Source organism: Labrus bergylta, unplaced genomic scaffold, assembly GCF_963930695.1.
Source record: "Labrus bergylta unplaced genomic scaffold, fLabBer1.1 SCAFFOLD_197, whole genome shotgun sequence".
Classification (NCBI taxonomy): domain Eukaryota; kingdom Metazoa; phylum Chordata; class Actinopteri; order Labriformes; family Labridae; genus Labrus; species Labrus bergylta.
In genome coordinates this window covers 10,001-28,147 of record NW_027077293.1, presented here as the reverse complement: position 1 = coordinate 28,147, position 18,147 = coordinate 10,001, and the positions used below count along the sequence as shown (strand labels likewise).

General features: G+C 51.3%; 1 protein-coding gene across 1 annotated transcript; it reads right to left on the bottom strand.

Annotated features, from left to right (window-relative positions):
• Positions 1 to 6: 6 nt before the first annotated feature.
• On the bottom strand, positions 7 to 15,829 carry LOC109980475 (wings apart-like protein homolog). The gene is given in 15 exon segments (XM_065952335.1): positions 7 to 477; positions 480 to 530; positions 532 to 588; positions 590 to 652; positions 654 to 686; positions 1,747 to 1,858; positions 1,943 to 2,079; positions 5,793 to 5,963; positions 6,057 to 6,131; positions 6,133 to 6,153; positions 7,269 to 7,393; positions 8,195 to 8,565; positions 9,645 to 10,359; positions 12,715 to 13,223; positions 15,501 to 15,829. Coding segments are annotated over 14 exon segments (2,493 nt in total). The 5' UTR covers positions 13,202 to 13,223; positions 15,501 to 15,829; the 3' UTR covers positions 7 to 402.
• Positions 15,830 to 18,147: the final 2,318 nt, after the last annotated feature.

The following is an 18,147-nucleotide window of genomic DNA, read 5'->3' as shown; positions in this document are numbered from 1 at the left end:
TCTCTGATGGATTCAGGACTAAATGGACTCTGAGTCTCCGATGGATTCAGGACTAAATGGACTCTGTGAGTCTCCGATGGATTCAGGACTAAATGGACTCTGTGAGTCTCTGATGGTTCAGGACTAAATGGACTCTGTGAGTCTCTGATGGTTCAGGACTAAATGGACTCTGTGAGTCTCTGATGGTTCAGGACTAAATGGACTCTGTGAGTCTCTGATGGTTCAGGACTAAATGGACTCTGTGAGTCTCTGATGGTTCAGGACTAAATGTCAGAAACTAAAACCTGACTGTGGATATCTAGATGAGTCCAGCTCGTCAGAGTGGGAGTGTGAGTCATGCTGAACTATCAGGACTCTGAGCTTTCAGTGGGGTGGTGGTTTCTGTTCCCCTCCAACATGGTCCTAAAGCAGATCCTGTTTCAGTAGTACCGTGATGTTCTGGAGGTCCAGGTGTTTGTTGTGCACCGTGTCACACAGGCTTCCTGATCTTCTCCTTTTATTTTGGCGATCTCTCTGGCACTAAGCTGCGCTAGAGGAGTCCGTCTCCGTCCCCGGCACGCCCCCCTGGTCCTGGTCCAGCTCAAGCAGACCGGATCATTAGATCCAGACACGACCGATCCAGGTCCATGTTCAACCGGTCTCTGCTGAGGAGTGTACATGAGAGACGCTGTGCACATCGCCAGGTTCTAAAGAGATGAAGATAATTCACAATGATTTAAAAAGGTTTCAGTGATCTGATTCCAGACTTTCATTAATCATTAGTCTTCTTGTTCACTTGAAAATCCTGAACAGATGGTTTGTAAACAGGAACATCTTTAAGCGGCTGAATGACCCAACGCCATGTCCTCACAGCACACGAGCATTGGATGTCTCGTTTGTGCATGATCGCACGCTCGCTGCCCACACCGCATCCTTTAAATATATACCTCTCAGCTCTGTAAATTCCAGTTTCATCCTGTAAACATTATGATATGCTGGTGCTTTAATTTTAAGTGGTCAAACTGAAGTGTGGTGCTTTTATTTTGAAGGTGGACAAACTGAAGTGTGGTGCTTTAATTTTAAAGTGGTCAAACTGAAGTGTGGTGCTTTTATTTTGAAGGTGGACAAACTGAAGTGTGGTGCTTTTATTTTAAAGTGGTCAAACTGAAGTGTGGTGCTTTTATTTTGAAGGTGGTCAAACTGAAGTGTGGTGCTTTTATTTTGAAGGTGGTCAAACTGAAGTGTGCTTTTATTTTGAAAATGGTCAAACTGAAGTGTGGTGCTTTTATTTTGAAGGTGGTCAAACTGAAGTGTGGTGCTTTTATTTTGAAGGTGGTCAAACTGAAGTGTGGTGCTTTTATTTTGAAGGTGGTCAAACTGAAGTGTGGTGCTTTTATTTAGAAGGTGGTCAAACTGAAGTGTGGTGCTTTTATTTTGAAGGTGGTCAAACTGAAGTGTGGTGCTTTTATTTGAAGGTGGTCTAACTGAAGTGTGGTGCTTTTATTTAGAAGGTGGTCAACTGAAGTGTGGTGCTTTTATTTTGAAGGTGGTCAAACTTAAGTGTGGTGCTTTGTATCGACGAGCTGTTCACTCAGATCTCAACACTCACAGGATCGTCAATAAACGTCTCGCCATGAGTTGAATCAAGATTTTCTTGGGAGTTGACACAGGTCAAAGGTCAACATTTCCCTCATGATGTGGATATTATTAAAGCTCCACTTTGTTCAACGAGCTAACAGGCTCTGCTGAGGGAGGACTGATCCTTACCGGGTGTTGAGGCGCGTCGATGAGCGTTTTGAAAACCTGAGCGACCTTCCCTCTGGCCCGGAGGTGCATCCTGAAGCTGGGCATGGCACAGCGTGTGGCCAGGCTGATCACACTGAGGAGACACACGCAGCATTTAGAGAACAAGGTGCTGCAGAGGGGGGCGTGTACTTAACCTCCAGCAGGGGGCGGGGCTTACCTAAGGCAGCGTGTGTTGAGAGGCTGTCCACTCTTTAGACCCGTGGCGAGATACTCAAAGTCATCAGTGAACTCCTGGTTCTCTCCAAACTCCACCACGTCATTGAAGTGCTTCACATGCTGAACCACTGTGTACAGCTGGAAGACATGGGGGGGGGGAGAGAGCGGTTAGCAGAGTAAAGGGGGGGAGGGGGAGAGAGAGGGGAGAGAGAGAGGGGGGCAGAGAGAGGGGAGAGAGAGGGGGAGCAGAGAGAGGGGGCAGAGGAGAGGGGGAGAGAGAGAGGGGGAGAGAGAGAGGGGGGCAGCAGAGAGGGGAGAGAGAGAGAGAGGGGGGGAGAGAGAGGGGGGAGAGAGGGCAGTTAGCAGAGTAAAGGGGGGGGAGGGGGAGAGAGAGGGGGAGAGAGGGCGGTTAGCAGAATAAGGGGGGGGAGAGAGAGGGCGGTTAGCAGAATAAGGGGGGGAGAGAGAGGGCGGTTAGGCAGAATAAAGGGGGGGGAGAGAGAGGGCGGGTTAGCAGAATAAAGGGGGGGAGAGAGAGGGGGAGAGAGAGGGCGGTTAGCAGAATAAGGGGGGGAGAGAGAGGGCGGTTAGCAGAATAAAGGCGGGGGAGAGAGAGGGCGGTTAGCAGAATAAAGGGGGGAGAGAGAGGGCGGTTAGCAGAATAAAGGGGGGGAGAGAGAGGGGGGAGAGAGAGGGCGGTTAGCAGAATAAAGGGGGGGAGAGAGAGGGCGGTTAGCAGAATAAAGAGGGGAGAGAGAGGGGGTTAGCAGAATAAAGGGGGGGAGAGAGGGGGTTAGCAGAATAAAGGGGGGGTTAGCAGAATAAAGGGGGGAGAGAGAGGGGGTTAGCAGAATAAAGGGGGGGAGAGAGAGGGCGGTTAGCAGAATAAGGGGGGGGGAGAGAGAGGGGGGAGAAGAGAGGGGGTTAGCAGAATAAAGAGGGGAGAGAGAGGGGGTTAGCAGAATAAAGGGGGGGAGAGAGGGGGTTAGCAGAATAAAGGGGGGGAGAGAGAGGGCGGTTAGCAGAATAAGGGGGGGAGAGAGAGGCGGTTAGCAGAATAAAGGGGGGGAGAGAGAGGGGGGAGAGAGAGGGGGTTAGCAGAATAAAGAGGGGGAGAGAGAGGGGGTTAGCAGAATAAAGGGGGGGAGAGAGGGGGTTAGCAGAATAAAGGGGGGGTTAGCAGAATAAAGGGGGGGGGGAGAGAGGGGGTTAGCAGAATAAAGGGGGGGAGAGAGAGGGGGGAGAGAGAGGGGGTTAGCAGAATAAAGAGGGGGAGAGAGAGGGGGGTTAGCAGAATAAAGGGGGGGAGAGAGGGGGTTAGCAGAATAAAGGGGGGGGGTTAGCAGAATAAAGGGGGGAGAGAGAGGGGGGTTAGCAGAATAAAGAGGGGGAGAGAGAGGGCGGTTAGCAGAATAAGGGGGGGAGAGAGAGGGGGGAGAGAGAGGGGGGAGAGAGAGGGGGTTAGCAGAATAAAGAGGGGGAGAGAGAGGGGGTTAGCAGAATAAAGGGGGGGAGAGAGGGGGTTAGCAGAATAAAGGGGGGAGAGAGAGGGGGGAGAGAGAGGGGGGAGAGAGAGGGGGTTAGCAGAATAAAGAGGGGGAGAGAGGGGGGTTAGCAGAATAAAGGGGGGGAGAGAGGGGGTTAGCAGAATAAAGGGGGGGTTAGCAGAATAAAGGGGGGAGAGAGAGGGGGTTAGCAGAATAAAGAGGGGGAGAGAGAGGGGGTTAGCAGAATAAAGGGGGGGTTAGCAGAATAAAGGGGGGAGAGAGAGGGGGTTAGCAGAATAAAGAGGGGGAGAGAGAGGGCGGTTAGCAGAATAAGGGGGGGAGAGAGAGAGGGCGGTTAGCAGAATAAAGGGGGGGAGAGAGGGGGTTAGCAGAATAAAGGGGGGGAGAGAGAGGGGGGAGAGAGAGGGGGGAGAGAGAGGGGGTTAGCAGAATAAAGAGGGGGAGAGAGAGGGGGTTAGCAGAATAAAGGGGGGGAGAGAGGGGGGTTAGCAGAATAAAGGGGGGGAGAGAGAGGGGGGAGAGAGAGGGGGTTGAGCAGAATAAAGAGGGGGAGAGAGAGGGGGTTAGCAGAATAAAGGGGGGGTTAGCAGAATAAAGGGGGGAGAGAGAGGGGGTTAGCAGAATAAAGAGGGGGAGAGAGAGGGGGTTAGCAGAATAAAGGGGGGGGTTAGCAGAATAAAGGGGGAGAGAGAGAGGGGTTAGCAGAATAAAGGGGGGAGAGAGGGGGTCAGCAGAATAAAGGGGGGGTTAGCAGAATAAAGGGGGGGTTAGCAGAATAAAGGGGGGGGGAGAGGGGGGAGAGAGAGGGGGTTAGCAGAATAAAGGGGGGGAGAGAGGGGGTTAGCAGAATAAAGGGGGGGAGAGAGAGGGGGGAGAGAGAGGGGGTTAGCAGAATAAAGAGGGGGAGAGAGAGGGGGTTAGCAGAATAAAGGGGGGGAGAGAGGGGGTTAGCAGAATAAAGGGGGGGTTAGCAGAATAAAGGGGGGAGAGAGAGGGGGTTAGCAGAATAAAGAGGGGGAGAGAGAGGGGGTTAGCAGAATAAAGGGGGGGTTAGCAGAATAAAGGGGGGAGAGAGAGGGGGTTAGCAGAATAAAGGGGGGGGAGAGAGGGGGTCAGCAGAATAAAGGGGGGGTTAGCAGAATAAAGGGGGGGTTAGCAGAATAAAGGGGGGGGGAGAGGGGGGAGAGAGAGGGCGGTTAGCAGAATAAGGGGGGGAGAGAGGGGGGAGAGAGAGGGCGTTAGCAGAATAAAGGGGGGGAGAGAGGGCGTTAGCAGAATAAGGGGGGGAGAGAGAGGGGGGAGAGAGAGGGGGAGAGAGGGGGTTAGCAGAATAAGGGGGGGAGAGAGAGGGGGGAGAGAGAGGGTTAGCAGAATAAAGGGGGGGAGAGAGGGCGTTAGCAGAATAAGGGGGGGAGAGAGAGGGGGGAGAGAGAGGGTTAGCAGAATAAAGGGGGGGAGAGAGGGCGTTAGCAGAATAAAGGGGGGGGAGAGAGGGGGGGAGAGAGAGGGCGGTTAGCAGAATAAGGGGGGGGGGGAGAGAGGGGGAGAGAGAGGGGGGAGAGAGGGGGTTAGCAGAATAAGGGGGGGAGAGAGAGGGGGAGAGAGAGGGCGGTTAGCAGAATAAAGGGGGGGAGAGAGAGGGCGGTTAGCAGAATAAGGGGGGGGGAGAGAGGGTGGAGAGAGAGGGCAGTTAGCAGAATAAAGGGGGGAGAGAGGGTGGAGAGAGAGGGCAGTTAGCAGAATAAAGGGGGGAGAGAGGGTGGAGAGAGAGGGCAGTTAGCAGAATAAAGGGGGGAGAGAGGGTGGAGAGAGAGGGCAGTTAGCAGAATAAAGGGGGGAGAGAGAGGGTGGAGAGAGAGGGCAGTTAGCAGAATAAAGGGGGGAAAGAGGGTGGAGAGAGAGGGCAGTTAGCAGAATAAAGGGGGGAGAGAGGGCGTTAGCAGAATAAAGGGGGGGGAGAGAGAGGGCGGTTAGCAGAATAAGGGGGGGGGGGGAGGGGGGAGAGAGGGGGTTAGCAGAATAAGGGGGGGAGAGAGAGGGGGAGAGAGAGGGCGGTTAGCAGAATAAAGGGGGGAGAGAGAGGGCGGTTAGCAGAATAAGGGGGGGGGAGAGAGGGTGGAGAGAGAGGGCAGTTAGCAGAATAAAGGGGGGAGAGAGGGTGGAGAGAGAGGGCAGTTAGCAGAATAAAGGGGGGAGAGAGGGTGGAGAGAGAGGGCAGTTAGCAGAATAAAGGGGGAGAGAGGGCGGTTAGCAGAATAAAGGGGGGGGGAGCAGGGGGACAGCGCAGAGTAAGGGGGATGTCATGCTGTGTGTAGCTTAGCGTTAGCGGTAACCTCTGTGTACCTCCTTGTGCTCTTTGCGACATTTGAGTGCGGTGACCGTGTCCTGGTACAGATCTGTGGGGAGGGTCACACACTTTGGTGACCTTGGAGGAGGGGGCGGAGCCTTAAAAACACTGTCATCCTTCTGAGCATCAGACGGCTCCTTACTGGACGCACCGGCTGCAACTGGCGCCTGGAGGACGATTAATAAAAACAATAAGAGTGTGTGTGTCTGTGTCTGTGCGTGTGTCTGTCTGTGCGTGTGTGTCTGTCTCTGTGTACTAACAGGTGTCGTCTGTGATCGTGAGAAGAAAGATGGCGGCGGCTCCTCTTCACTCTCTACAGTCCAGTGTCGGGCGTTGGTAAACAGCTTTGGTTGGAGACTGAAACACATAAACATCAGCGTGTAAACATCTGGACACATGTTTTAACGTTAACCCCGTCCTGAACGAGACGACCAGAGGGGACGGACACACACACACACACACACACACACACACACACACACACACACACACACACACACACACAACACACACACACACACACACACACACACACACACACACACACACACACACACACACACACACACACACACACACACACACCACACCACACACACACACACACAACACACACACACACACACACACACACACACACACACACACACACACACACACACACACACAGTCACACACGGTTGCCAGGGAGTTCATAATGAAAAACAAAAGAGGGACGAGCAGGACAGCAGGAGAGAGAGAGCGCAGAGAGAGTTGGCGAGGAGAGGAGCTGAGGGGGGGGGCTGAGGGGGGGCTAGAGGGGGGGTTTCTCTCCACAGGGTTAATCAGAAGAGACAAAAGAGGAGTTTGGGAATAAGCGCCACTGTGCTGGAACATCACCACACCAAATTAAAGCCAGCTACAGTAATCTGAAAGACACAGACGGACACCAAACACACCTGCCGCTAAGCAGCATGGGAGAGATGAGACAGAGGGAGGAAGGTGGGCGAGGGTGGCCCGACCCTGCGCAAGGGGGGGGGGGGGGAGGGGTGTTTACAGCAAACTGCCTTTTCACTGGAGTCAACAGCAAAGTTTAAAATGAGATCACCAGCGCCCCTTTAAGACCCCTCTGTCCTGGTTTAAACCTCGCCCGTCTCCTTATGAGACTCAGAGCGATGAAGTCAAACAACCAATCAGTGAGATGATAAAGGTATCTTACTATCTGATCATTAAGGAAACATGCTATGTTGAAGTGCTGGCTTCTCTGACAACAATGCAGCAGCCAGTATGTCCTCCTTCTAACTTTAGATTCTGCTCCTGAATGCTCTGGATTTGTTTGGACCAGAGAAGGTAGAAGCTTTTAAGAAAAAAAACTCAGTTTTTAATTTCTGTCAGTAGTGAACTCTTACACTCAGGTCTCAGGACTGTAATAACACACGTTGGGTTCTCACCTTCTTGTTGGCGACTGTAAATAACAGACGTTGGTTTCTGACCTTCTTGTGGGCGCTGAAGATTCTCCTGAAGGAGTCCGGGTTCTTCTCGGCTGCTTTGCCCTGAGGCGGCCTCCTGGGGACCCCGGCCACAACTTGGAGGCCTTCCTCTGAGAAGTCCAGCACGTCTGCAGACAGAAAGGTGAGTCAGCATCATCGTGTGGTCAGGCAGGACGAGGAATGCTGATGTTTGAGGTAATAAAGCAGAGGGCTGCGGGGGCGCTCTGTGATCCGTTTGACCACTAGAGGGCGTTGACGTATTTCTAAAGATGAGCCAATGAGCTTGAACTTTACATTTCAGATTATACGATTACGTATGTGTGTGTGTGTTACAGGTGTGAACGGTTGCAAAAAATTGTAAACGGTTTTCGTGTACACGGTTAACCGTTTGTTTTTTTTAATTAATGAAAAAAAAAAGTGGACCGCAATCGCGTTATACAACCAATGGAGGGTGCGGCCGCTTTTCAGAAAGGTGTGTGTGTGTGTGTGTGTGTGTGTGTGTGTGTGTGTGTGTGTGTGTGTGTGTGTGTGTGTCTCTCTGCGTGTGTGTGTGTATGTGTGTGTGTGTGTGTGTCTCTCTGCGTGTGTGTCTGTATGTGTGTGTGTGTGTGTGTGTGTCTCTCTGCGTGTGTGTCTGTATGTGTGTGTGTGTCTCTCTGCGTGTGTGTGTGTCTGTATATGTGTGTGTGTGTGTCTGTATATGTGTGTGTGTGTCTCTCTGCGTGTGTGTCTGTATGTGTGTGTGTGTCTCTCTGCGTGTGTGTGTGTGTGTGTGTGTGCGTGTGTGTATGCTGGTATGAGTAAAAGTACTGTGGGTGGTGTTAATGGCGTGGGCGTGTTTACACAACATTATACAAGAAGGCGACCTTTACGTGGCCGTCCAATCAGAAGCTCTGCTCGGTTACATTATAAAAAGCTGTGAGTGTAACCTGCTCGTATCCGGCTCTCCTGGCGCTCAGAGTTCTTCTTCTTGTCCTTCACTGTCGGTCTCTCTGGAGTCTCCAGACGCTCAAAGGGATCCGGCGGCTCTTCATCAGCAGATGTTTCTTCTTCTATGGTAATCACCGGGTCTGCCATGGCCATGGCGGCCCTCTTGGCCCTTCTCCTCTCTTTAGAGCTCTTATCATCCTCATCATCCTCGCTGTCACTCATGTCATCAAAGCCAAAGTATTTGATCTTGTAGCTGGATCCTCCGTCTGGATTGTCTGCGCTGTTCTCCTCCTGACGGACTTCTGTGTCATCGAAACCAAACAGCTCCAGTTTGCTGTCCTTCTTAGACTTGGCCTGGGTCGGTCTGGACCTGAGAGAGGACAGGACACAGAGACAAACACAGGTTAAAGGCCACATATCCTCCTCCTCTTCTTCAGGTTAAATAAGTGTCAGAGCTCCTCTTCAACATGTGTGTGAAGTTTCTTGTTCTAAATCCACTCTGATCCTGTATTTGATCATGTCTATAAACCCCTCTATTTCAGCCCTGCTCAGAACAGGCTGTTTCTGTGTCTGTACCTTTAAATATGTAAATGAGCTGTGTCTGACCACGCCCCCTCTCTGGACGGGCTCGGTTGTACTTGGTCTTTCTCGCTCCATGTCCTATTGTTTACGGTAAGAAGGCAGAATCAAGAGGGCAGAACAAACACCTAGCTGTGGGAGTGTCACCCACCTGGGGGAGGGGCTACTGCCCTTTGTGATGTCATGAAGGGAAAATCTCCAAACGGCCTGTTTGAGCACACATTTTCTGAAAAGTGGAGCAGGCAGAAGATGGAGAGGATGGACTTTTCTCATCATTGGGGGGTTTGTAGACGGAATAGAGACACATGTTAGAGTTAGAGGAACATGAGGAAGTGGATTATGATAACATGTGACCTTTAAACCGAGGTCGAGTTTGGGTCGTTGCTTCAAACTTCAGGGTCAGTGAAAGGACCTGAAAGATCCTCCTGCAATATGTTAACTGTTACTTTGACCGGCCGTGTCTCCATGAGGTCTCTCATATTCAGAGTTTGTTCCTCAGTCCACTCACTTTGAATATTCTCACAGGGGAAAAGTTTCAGTCATTACAGGGATTTGATCCTCAAAAGGAGGATTAGTTTGTCACACTCCGACTGTAACCACTGAGCCCGTCTGGTACAGTTTCTGTTGCTCTGAGAGGCTCAGGACGGATCTCTATAGAGACAGAACTTTGTGTTAGGGGGTAAAAACTAGACCTGCAGAACAGGGGAGCTGCTGTCCTGACCCGTCAGGGGGGTCTTAAGTCGACCCTTAACAACACCAAACTAACCAATGGAGGCGTCTGCAGAGAGGTAACTCCTGAACTGTTATCTATGGTGGCTCTAGTTCTGGTTCTACAGACAGACCCAGCCCTGCCCCCTCATGGTACCCTACCTGGTGTTTTGTTGTTCTGTCTTTTTCCGCTGCCAGCCCGCCTCTCCCACCTCCGCCGTGCTGCCGGCACCCGCTCCACTGCTACCACTAGAGGGCGCTGCATCAGTGCTGAACTCCTCCACTCCCCGCTCCTGGATGGTGACGTTACACATAGAAACTGAAGAGGGGTGCAGCACCGTGTAGTCCCTCGTCCTTCCTCTTCCCCGCCCCCCTCCGCCCCCCGTTGTCTTATTACTGCCATCTGAAGTGGTTTTGGGAAGGTCAAAGCCGCTGGAGTCCGAGGCTTTGCCGGCGCCCTGTTTGTTTGGCCTCCTGTATGTCCGACAGTTAGAGTTTCTTATGAGTGATGAGGAGGAGGACGAGGAAGTCTGGGAGTAATCTGATGTCTCCACGAGGAAGTCTGAGTCCCCCCCAAGGTCCTGGCTCAGGCTCTGGAGGCGTGGGGGGGAGGGGGGCTGCCGTATGTTACAGCTGCCCGTGGTGACCCCCGTGGATACCCAAGAGAGGGTTGGGGCGGGGTTGCGAGGTTCCTGGCTGGGTGAGGGTGGACGGAGACCCATGATGGCCTCCCAGGAGTCGTAGGTGGAGTCGGCCTCTGAGCCGGTCTTCAGGGTGATGGTCTGAGCCAGCGGCTTCTTGTCACTCTCAGAAGCATTTTGGTACCACGAGTAGCTGTGCTGGTTCTGAGACAACGAAGGACCCTGCTGGGACTTCCCTGTGGAGAAGGAAACATCAGAATCAAGAGTTTCTAAAGATGACATCACACTTTTTAAGACCTCTGACTGGGGACGCACATCGAAATGAAATGTCACCGAGACACATCGCAAAAGAACAAAATCATTTCAGGAAATAGGAAAAGTTCTTTATAGAAGCAGACGATGCTCCTGGTGGTGTCTCAGTGTTTAGACCTCACCAAGAACATCACCTGAAAACACCTGAGCCCTCTCACTCAACCTCGCTCTCGCCCTCAAGTCTGGAGGTTAACAAACGCCTCTCAGCGTAACGTCATATGGTCACAGTGGATAGTGACGAGGTGCTCACTGCAGAAACACGGCGTGCTCAGGACAAACAGGGTTTGAATAATGACTGCATTACTGCAGCTGAAAGCATGAAGAGAACACAGCTGGAGCCTCGGCTCAAAGTAACAGCTGGTTTATTTTAACCCCAGAGGGGGCTGAAGCTACTCTCCACAGGGAACCACATGTTCAGGTTATTAGCAGCCCGTGGTCATTTCTGCCGCCACAGATAACAAACAGGTAATCAGAGGTCGTTACTGAGAGCGGAGCGGACAGGAGAAACATCATGACGTGGGAGAGAAGAGAAGAGCTCGTCATGACAACATCCAATACAAAGAATAAACACAAACGTTTGTCTTCCCGTCATCAGGACGATCAGAACATTAAGATGTGACGATTATATTAAACTCACTGATGTTCAGAGAAAGAGCCTGACATTCTCTCTGCTGAGTCAGAAACAACAACAACAACAACAACAGGACGAGGCTTTAAGACAATGACACGCTGACTGAGGATGATGTTTGAGATGATTTACAAGAAGGCCGATGAGTTTTATGTGCGTCTTCATGTGCAGAGTCAGAATGAAAAACCTGCTGAGTCATGTTAATGGACCTAAAGGGGGCAGAAGATCAGATTCTTGTTCTACCAGGTTTAAATCCAGGAAGTGGTCTCCTGTGTTCAAAGTGTTAGCTTTAGCGGTTTAGAAGTAGCATGCTAGCAGAGAGACATAAAGACGTAGCGTTAGAAGGCCTGAGCGTCAGAGCATGAGAAGAACCAATCAAACACAGTCTGCTTTGGTGTCTGTAAGGACACATGGTCATCAGTGAGATGGCGTGATGCTGCTCAGTGATGCTAACATGACTACATCACGTGTTAGTCTTCAGATCTGTGCTGCACGTCATCTGATAAACATGAATCATTATCTCAGAGAGACTCGAAAGAGCCTTTTAGTTTACAGCTCATCAAGAACATCACCTGAAGACACCTGCGCCCTCGCTCTCACCCTAACTCTCACCCTCACTAACTCTCACCCTCACACACTAACTAACTCTCACACTAACTCTCACCCTCACTAACTCTCACCCTCACACACTAACTAACTCTCACACTAACTCTCACCCTCACTAACTCTCACCCTCACACACTAACTAACTCTCACACTAACTCTCACACTAACTCTCACCCTCACTAACTCTCACCCTCACTAACTCTCACCCTCACACACTAACTAACTCTCACACTAACTCTCACACTAACTCTCACCCTCACTAACTCTCACCCTCACTAACTCTCACACTAACTCTCACACTAAGTCTCATACTCTCACCCTCACACACTAACTAACTCTCACACTAACTCTCACCCTCACACACTAACTAACTCTCACCCTCACACACTAACTAACTCTCACCCTAACTCTCACCCTCACTAACTCTCACCCTCACACACTAACTAACTCTCACCCTAACTCTCACCCTCACTAACTCTCACCCTAACTCTCACCCTCACTAACTCTCACCCTCACTAACTCTCACCCTCACACACTAACTAACTCTCACACTAACTCTCACACTAACTCTCACACTAACTCTCACCCTCACCTCCACCCTAACCCTCACTAACTCTCACACTAACTCTCACACTAACTCTCACACTAACTCTCACACTAACTCTCACACTAACTCTCACCCTCACCTCCACCCTAACCCTCACTAACTCTCACCCTCACACTCACCTCCACCCTACCTCCACTCTCACCCTCACTAATCTCACCCTCACCCTCACCTCCACTCTCACCCTCACTAATCTCACCCTCACCTCCACTCTCGCCCTCACTAACTCTCACCCTCACACTCACCTCCACCCTCACCTCTACTCTCGCCCTCACTAACTCTCACCCTCACACTCACCTCCACCCTAACCCTCACTAACTCTCACCCTCACACTCACCTCCACCCTAACCCTCACTAACTCTCACCCTCACCCTGAACACCTTGAACATTTAAGCATCGATGATTATGGACATACTAACACCTGTGCGCTCCGATTCTTACCGATGATCGCACTGCTGCTGTTGAAGAAGCGAGCGGTGTCCTCCATCACCCTCGTCTGGTTCCTGTCGTTGGGCAGCCATGACGCCCCTCGAGCGGACGCTGAGGTGTGGGATCCTCCCTGGATACTAGACCTGCTCCCCATCTGCAGAGACACACCTGGACGTTCTGCCTGGGGGGGCTCTGCTGAAGCCGGCTTGGCGGGCGATGATTTGTTGCTCGTGCGAGATGAAACCGGCTTGGACTCCTCATCGCTGTCGAATCCAAACGGATCCTCAAAGCCATCCCCGGACGGGCGGGACCTCTTGTTAAGTCCCGAGGCTGAGTCATTCTTGGGAGCGCCGACACGCTTGGAGCCCACCTTGGCCTTGTATTTGGTGTCCCCCCATTTGGTACTGAGCGTGCCTCTCTTGGTCGACAGAATCTCATCAAACTTGGATGTGCCCTCTCCTCCCTTGCGGCTGTAGGTTTTACCAAATCTGGATGTCATTGTTGCATCTGGGTCATATTCTCTAAGAGAAGAGGGCGAGAGAGAGAGAGGGAGAGAGAGAAGAGGGCGAGAGAGAAGAGGGCGAGAGAGAAGAGAACGAGAGAGCAGAGGACGAGAGAAAAGAGAACGGGAGAGAAGAGGGCGAGAGAGAAGAGGGCGAGAGAGAGAGAGGGAGAGAGAGAAGAGAACGAGAGAGCAGAGGACGAGAGAGAAGAGAACGAGAGAGCAGAGGACGAGAGAGAAGAGAACGAGAGAGAAGAGGGCAAGAGAGAAGAGAACGAGAGAGAAGAGGGCGAGAGAGAAGAGGGCGAGAGAGAAGAGGGCGAGAAGAGGACAAGAGAGAAGAGAGAAGAGGGCGAGAGAGAGAGAGGGAGAGAGAGAAGAGAATGAGAGAGAAGAGGGCGAGAGAGAAGAGGGTGAGAGAGAAGAGGGCGAGAAGAGGACGAGAGAGAAGAGGGCGAGAGAGAAGAGGGCGAGAGAGAAGAGGGCGAGAGAGAAGAGAACGAGAGAGAAGAGAGCGAGAGAGAAGAGGGCGAGAGAGAAGAGGGCGAGAGAGAAGAGGATGAGAGAAGAGGGTGAGAGAGAAGAGAACGAGAGAGAAGAGAACGAGAGAGAAGAGGACGAGAGAGAAGAGAACGAGAGAGAAGAGGACGAGAGAAGAGAACGAGAGAGAAGAGAACGAGAGAGAAGAGGACGAGAGAGAAGAGGACGAGAGAGAAGAGAACGAGAGAGAAGAGAACGAGAGAGAAGAGGACGAGAGAAGAGAACGAGAGAGAAGAGAACGAGAGAGAAGAGGACGAGAGAGAAGAGAACGAGAGAGAAGAGAACGAGAGAGAAGAGGACGAGAGAAGAGAACGAGAGAGAAGAGAACGAGAGAGAAGAGAACGAGAGAGAAGAGGACGAGAGAAGAGAACGAGAGAGAAGAGAACGAGAGAGAAGAGAACGAGAGAGAAGAGGACGAGAGAGAAGAGAACGAGAGAGAAGAGAACGAGAGAGAAGAGGACGAGAGAAGAGAACGAGAGAGAAGAGAACGAGAGAGAAGAGAACGAGCATCAGAGATGAGTTAAGAACATTACTGCTGCTTTCACACCTCCTGAAACTCCTGAGAACACAGCAGGATAGAATCAGGAGAATTCACCTGGAGCCAGTGGGAGGGGCCAGTGGGAGGGGCCAGTGGGAGGGGGTGGTGACCTTTATTCCCTGTGATGGCTGCACGACCATAGACTGTCTGCACGCCACCTCTACCATCTCCGTGCTCTAATCAACCTGCTGCTGCATGTTTCCTTTCAGTTTAAAGATACAATCAGGAACTTCTGTGAGTCACGCTAACGATCGTTACCGAGTGATTTCAGTAGAAACACGAGCTGCAGCGTGGGCGGCGAGATGATCCAGAACACGTTTAACATTTCATCCCTTATCGCTTCATGATCTCAAACATTTCTCATGTTTATGAGGGAGGGACCAGAGATCGTCTCCGACCACCGACCCGCTTTACTCCGTCTGCTTGTTGGCTGTTTAACATCGCCCTCTGGTTTTAAATATTAACCCTTTGTGGTCTGGACTAGCTGATCTGGACCAGGTGGTCTGGACTAGCTGATCTGGACCAGGTGGTCTGTACTATGTGGTCTGGACCAGCTGGTCTGGACCAGGTGGTCTGTACTATGTGGTCTGGACCAGCTGGTCTGGACCAGGTGGTCTGTACTATGTGGTCTGGACCAGCTGGTCTGGACCAGGTGGTCTGTACTATGTGGTCTGGACCAGGTGGTCTGTACTATGTGGTCTGGACTAGCTGATCTGGATCAGGTGGTCTGTACCAGCTGGTCTGGACCAGGTGGTCTGGACTAGCTGATCTGGATCAGGTGGTCTGTACCAGCTGGTCTGGACTAGCTGGTCTGTACCAGCTGGTCTGGACTAGCTGATCTGGACCAGGTGGTCTGTGAGAGATGCAGCAGCTAACAGCTAACAGCTAGCAGCTAACAGCTAACAGACGGAGAGCTAGCCTGCAGAGCTAACGGTGCTAAGTCTAAGCTATCAGCACTGTTTGGAAGGAAGTTAAATAATGAATGTAAACATGATAAAACCCAGTGAACGGTGTGTGTGTGACGGTGATAACAGGTGATAACAGGTGATAACAAGGTGAGGTGTGTTAGAAGTTACGCTGCATCCAGTGTTAGCCGTTAGCATTAGCATAGAGAGCCGTCACTACTACAGCGAACTGTTAGCACGATGCTAACTGCTAACAATAAGTACAAACTGATAAAAACACGGAACCGGGCCTGGTGTCAGTGTGGAGACTTACTCAGTGAAGGAAAGGGGCCGATCCAGTCGGAACACACAGCCGTTAGCCCTCCACCGGACCGGGCCCGCTCCGAGCTGCCCCGCACAGTATAAACAAGGCCGAGCCGACCCCGGACCGACCCCGGACCGACACCGGTACCGGCCTACAGGCGGGCTGTGAAGGCCAGAAGGATGTTAATACCCCCTCAGTGTTGGGTTTACACCCAGTTTACAACAGCAGATAAACAGATTAAATCCTTTCGGAGCGCTGAATCGGACTCGTTTGTTTGGCTGCGACGAGCTTCCATTGGACTCCCGCTGCGTCAAGCTACCGGAAGGAAGCACAGCACGACCGGAAATGAGGCGACCTGTTCATCAAAATAAGAGTATACGTTAAAGGCACCAGAAGAAGACAAGGTTATAAAGATTCTGCAGGTTTTCTTATTAGTTTTTATTTTATTTCGTTTTGCCTTTTTGTCAATCAGGTCAGCTACACGCCTTATTGTGAATAACTCTTATCCTTCATCAAATCAAAACTGATGAGTCATCAAAACATTCACCCCCCGTACAGTGTGTGTCCATCCAGACATGAGCTAATCACACCTATTTGGTTTTTTGAACCAGGCTGTAAACATGTTCATCTCTGCTGTAAAAACAGGCTTTTTAGAATGGGTGTGTATGTGACTTCCTGTGCTTCTGCAGCCAGCCTCTAGTGGACACTCCAGGAACTGCAGGATGTTACACTTCAGCCTCTAGTGGACACTCCAGGAACTGCAGGATGTTACACTTCAGCCTCTAGTGGACACTCCAGGAACTGCAGGATGTTACACTTCAGCCTCTAGTGGACACTCCAGGAACTGCAGGATGTTACACTTCAGCCTCTGGTGGACACTCCAGGAACTGCAGGATGTTACACTTCAGCCTCCAGTGGACACACCAGGAACTGCAGGATGTTACACTTCAGCCTCTAGTGGACACTCCAGGAACTGCAGGATGTTACACTTCAGCCTCTGGTGGACACTCCAGGAACTGCAGGATGTTACACTTCAGCCTCCAGTGGACACACCAGGAACTGCAGGATGTTACACTTCAGCCTCCAGTGGACACTCCAGGAACTGCAGGATGTTACACTTCAGCCTCTAGTGGACACTCCAGGAACTGCAGGATGTTACACTTCAGCCTCTGGTGGACACTCCAGGAACTGCAGGATGTTACACTTCAGCCTCCAGTGGACACACCAGGAACTGCAGGATGTTACACTTCAGCCTCTAGTGGACACTCCAGGAACTGCAGGATGTTACACTTCAGCCTCTGGTGGACACTCCAGGAACTGCAGGATGTTACACTTCAGCCTCCAGTGGACACACCAGGAACTGCAGGATGTTACACTTCAGCCTCCAGTGGACACACCAGGAACTGCAGGATGTTACACTTCAGCCTCCAGTGGACACTCCAGGAACTGCAGGATGTTACACTTCAGCCTCTAGTGGACACTCCAGGAACTGCAGGATGTTACACTTCAGCCTCCAGTGGACACTCCAGGAACTGCAGGATGTTACACTTCAGCCTCTAGTGGACACTCCAGGAACTGCAGGATGTTACACTTCAGCCTCTAGTGGACACTCCAGGAACTGCAGCATGTTACACTTCAGCCTCCGGTGGACACTCCAGGAACTGCAGGATGTTACACTTCAGCCTCTGGTGGACACTCCAGGAACTGCAGGATGTTACACTTCAGCCTCTAGTGGACACTCCAGGAACTGCAGGATGTTACACTTCAGCCTCCAGTGGACACTCCAGGAACTGCAGGATGTTACACTTCAGCCTCTAGTGGACACTCCAGGAACTGCAGGATGTTACACTTCAGCCTCCAGTGGACACTCCAGGAACTGCAGCATGTTACACTTCAGCCTCTAGTGGACACTCCAGGAACTGCAGCATGTTACACTTCAGCCTCTAGTGGACACTCCAGGAACTGCAGGATGTTACACTTCAGCCTCTAGTGGACACTCCAGGAACTGCAGGATGTTACACTTCAGCCTCTAGTGGACACTCCAGGAACTGCAGGATGTTACACTTCAGCCTCCAGTGGACACTCCAGGAACTGCAGGATGTTACACTTCAGCCTCTAGTGGACACTCCAGGAACTGCAGGATGTTACACTTCAGCCTCTAGTGGACACTCCAGGAACTGCAGGATGTTACACTTCAGCCTCTAGTGGACACTCCAGGAACTGCAGGATGTTACACTTCAGCCTCTAGTGGACACTCCAGGAACTGCAGGATGTTACACTTCAGCCTCTAGTGGACACTCCAGGAACTGCAGGATGTTACACTTCAGCTTCATGTTTAAACACCAGAGGTTACTGCTTGACTGTTTTTTACTTTGAATTGATAGAGACTATTTATAAAGTATAACTTTATTTAAGAAGTTATTTATAATCACAAACTTTCTTTACAATCAACATCATCAGCTGACACAACTCGTTAGCTCGTTAGCAGCCGGTTAGCTGAGCTAGCACATTGTTATACGGTTTCTCTGAAATCCAACACAAAGGTTAAATCTTTTTAACATTTACTCGACGCACATTCAGGACCGAAGTTTAACGGAGGAGAGGAGTTTAAAGATCAGAGACTCCCACACGATGAACTTCCTGTTGCCTTCCTTTA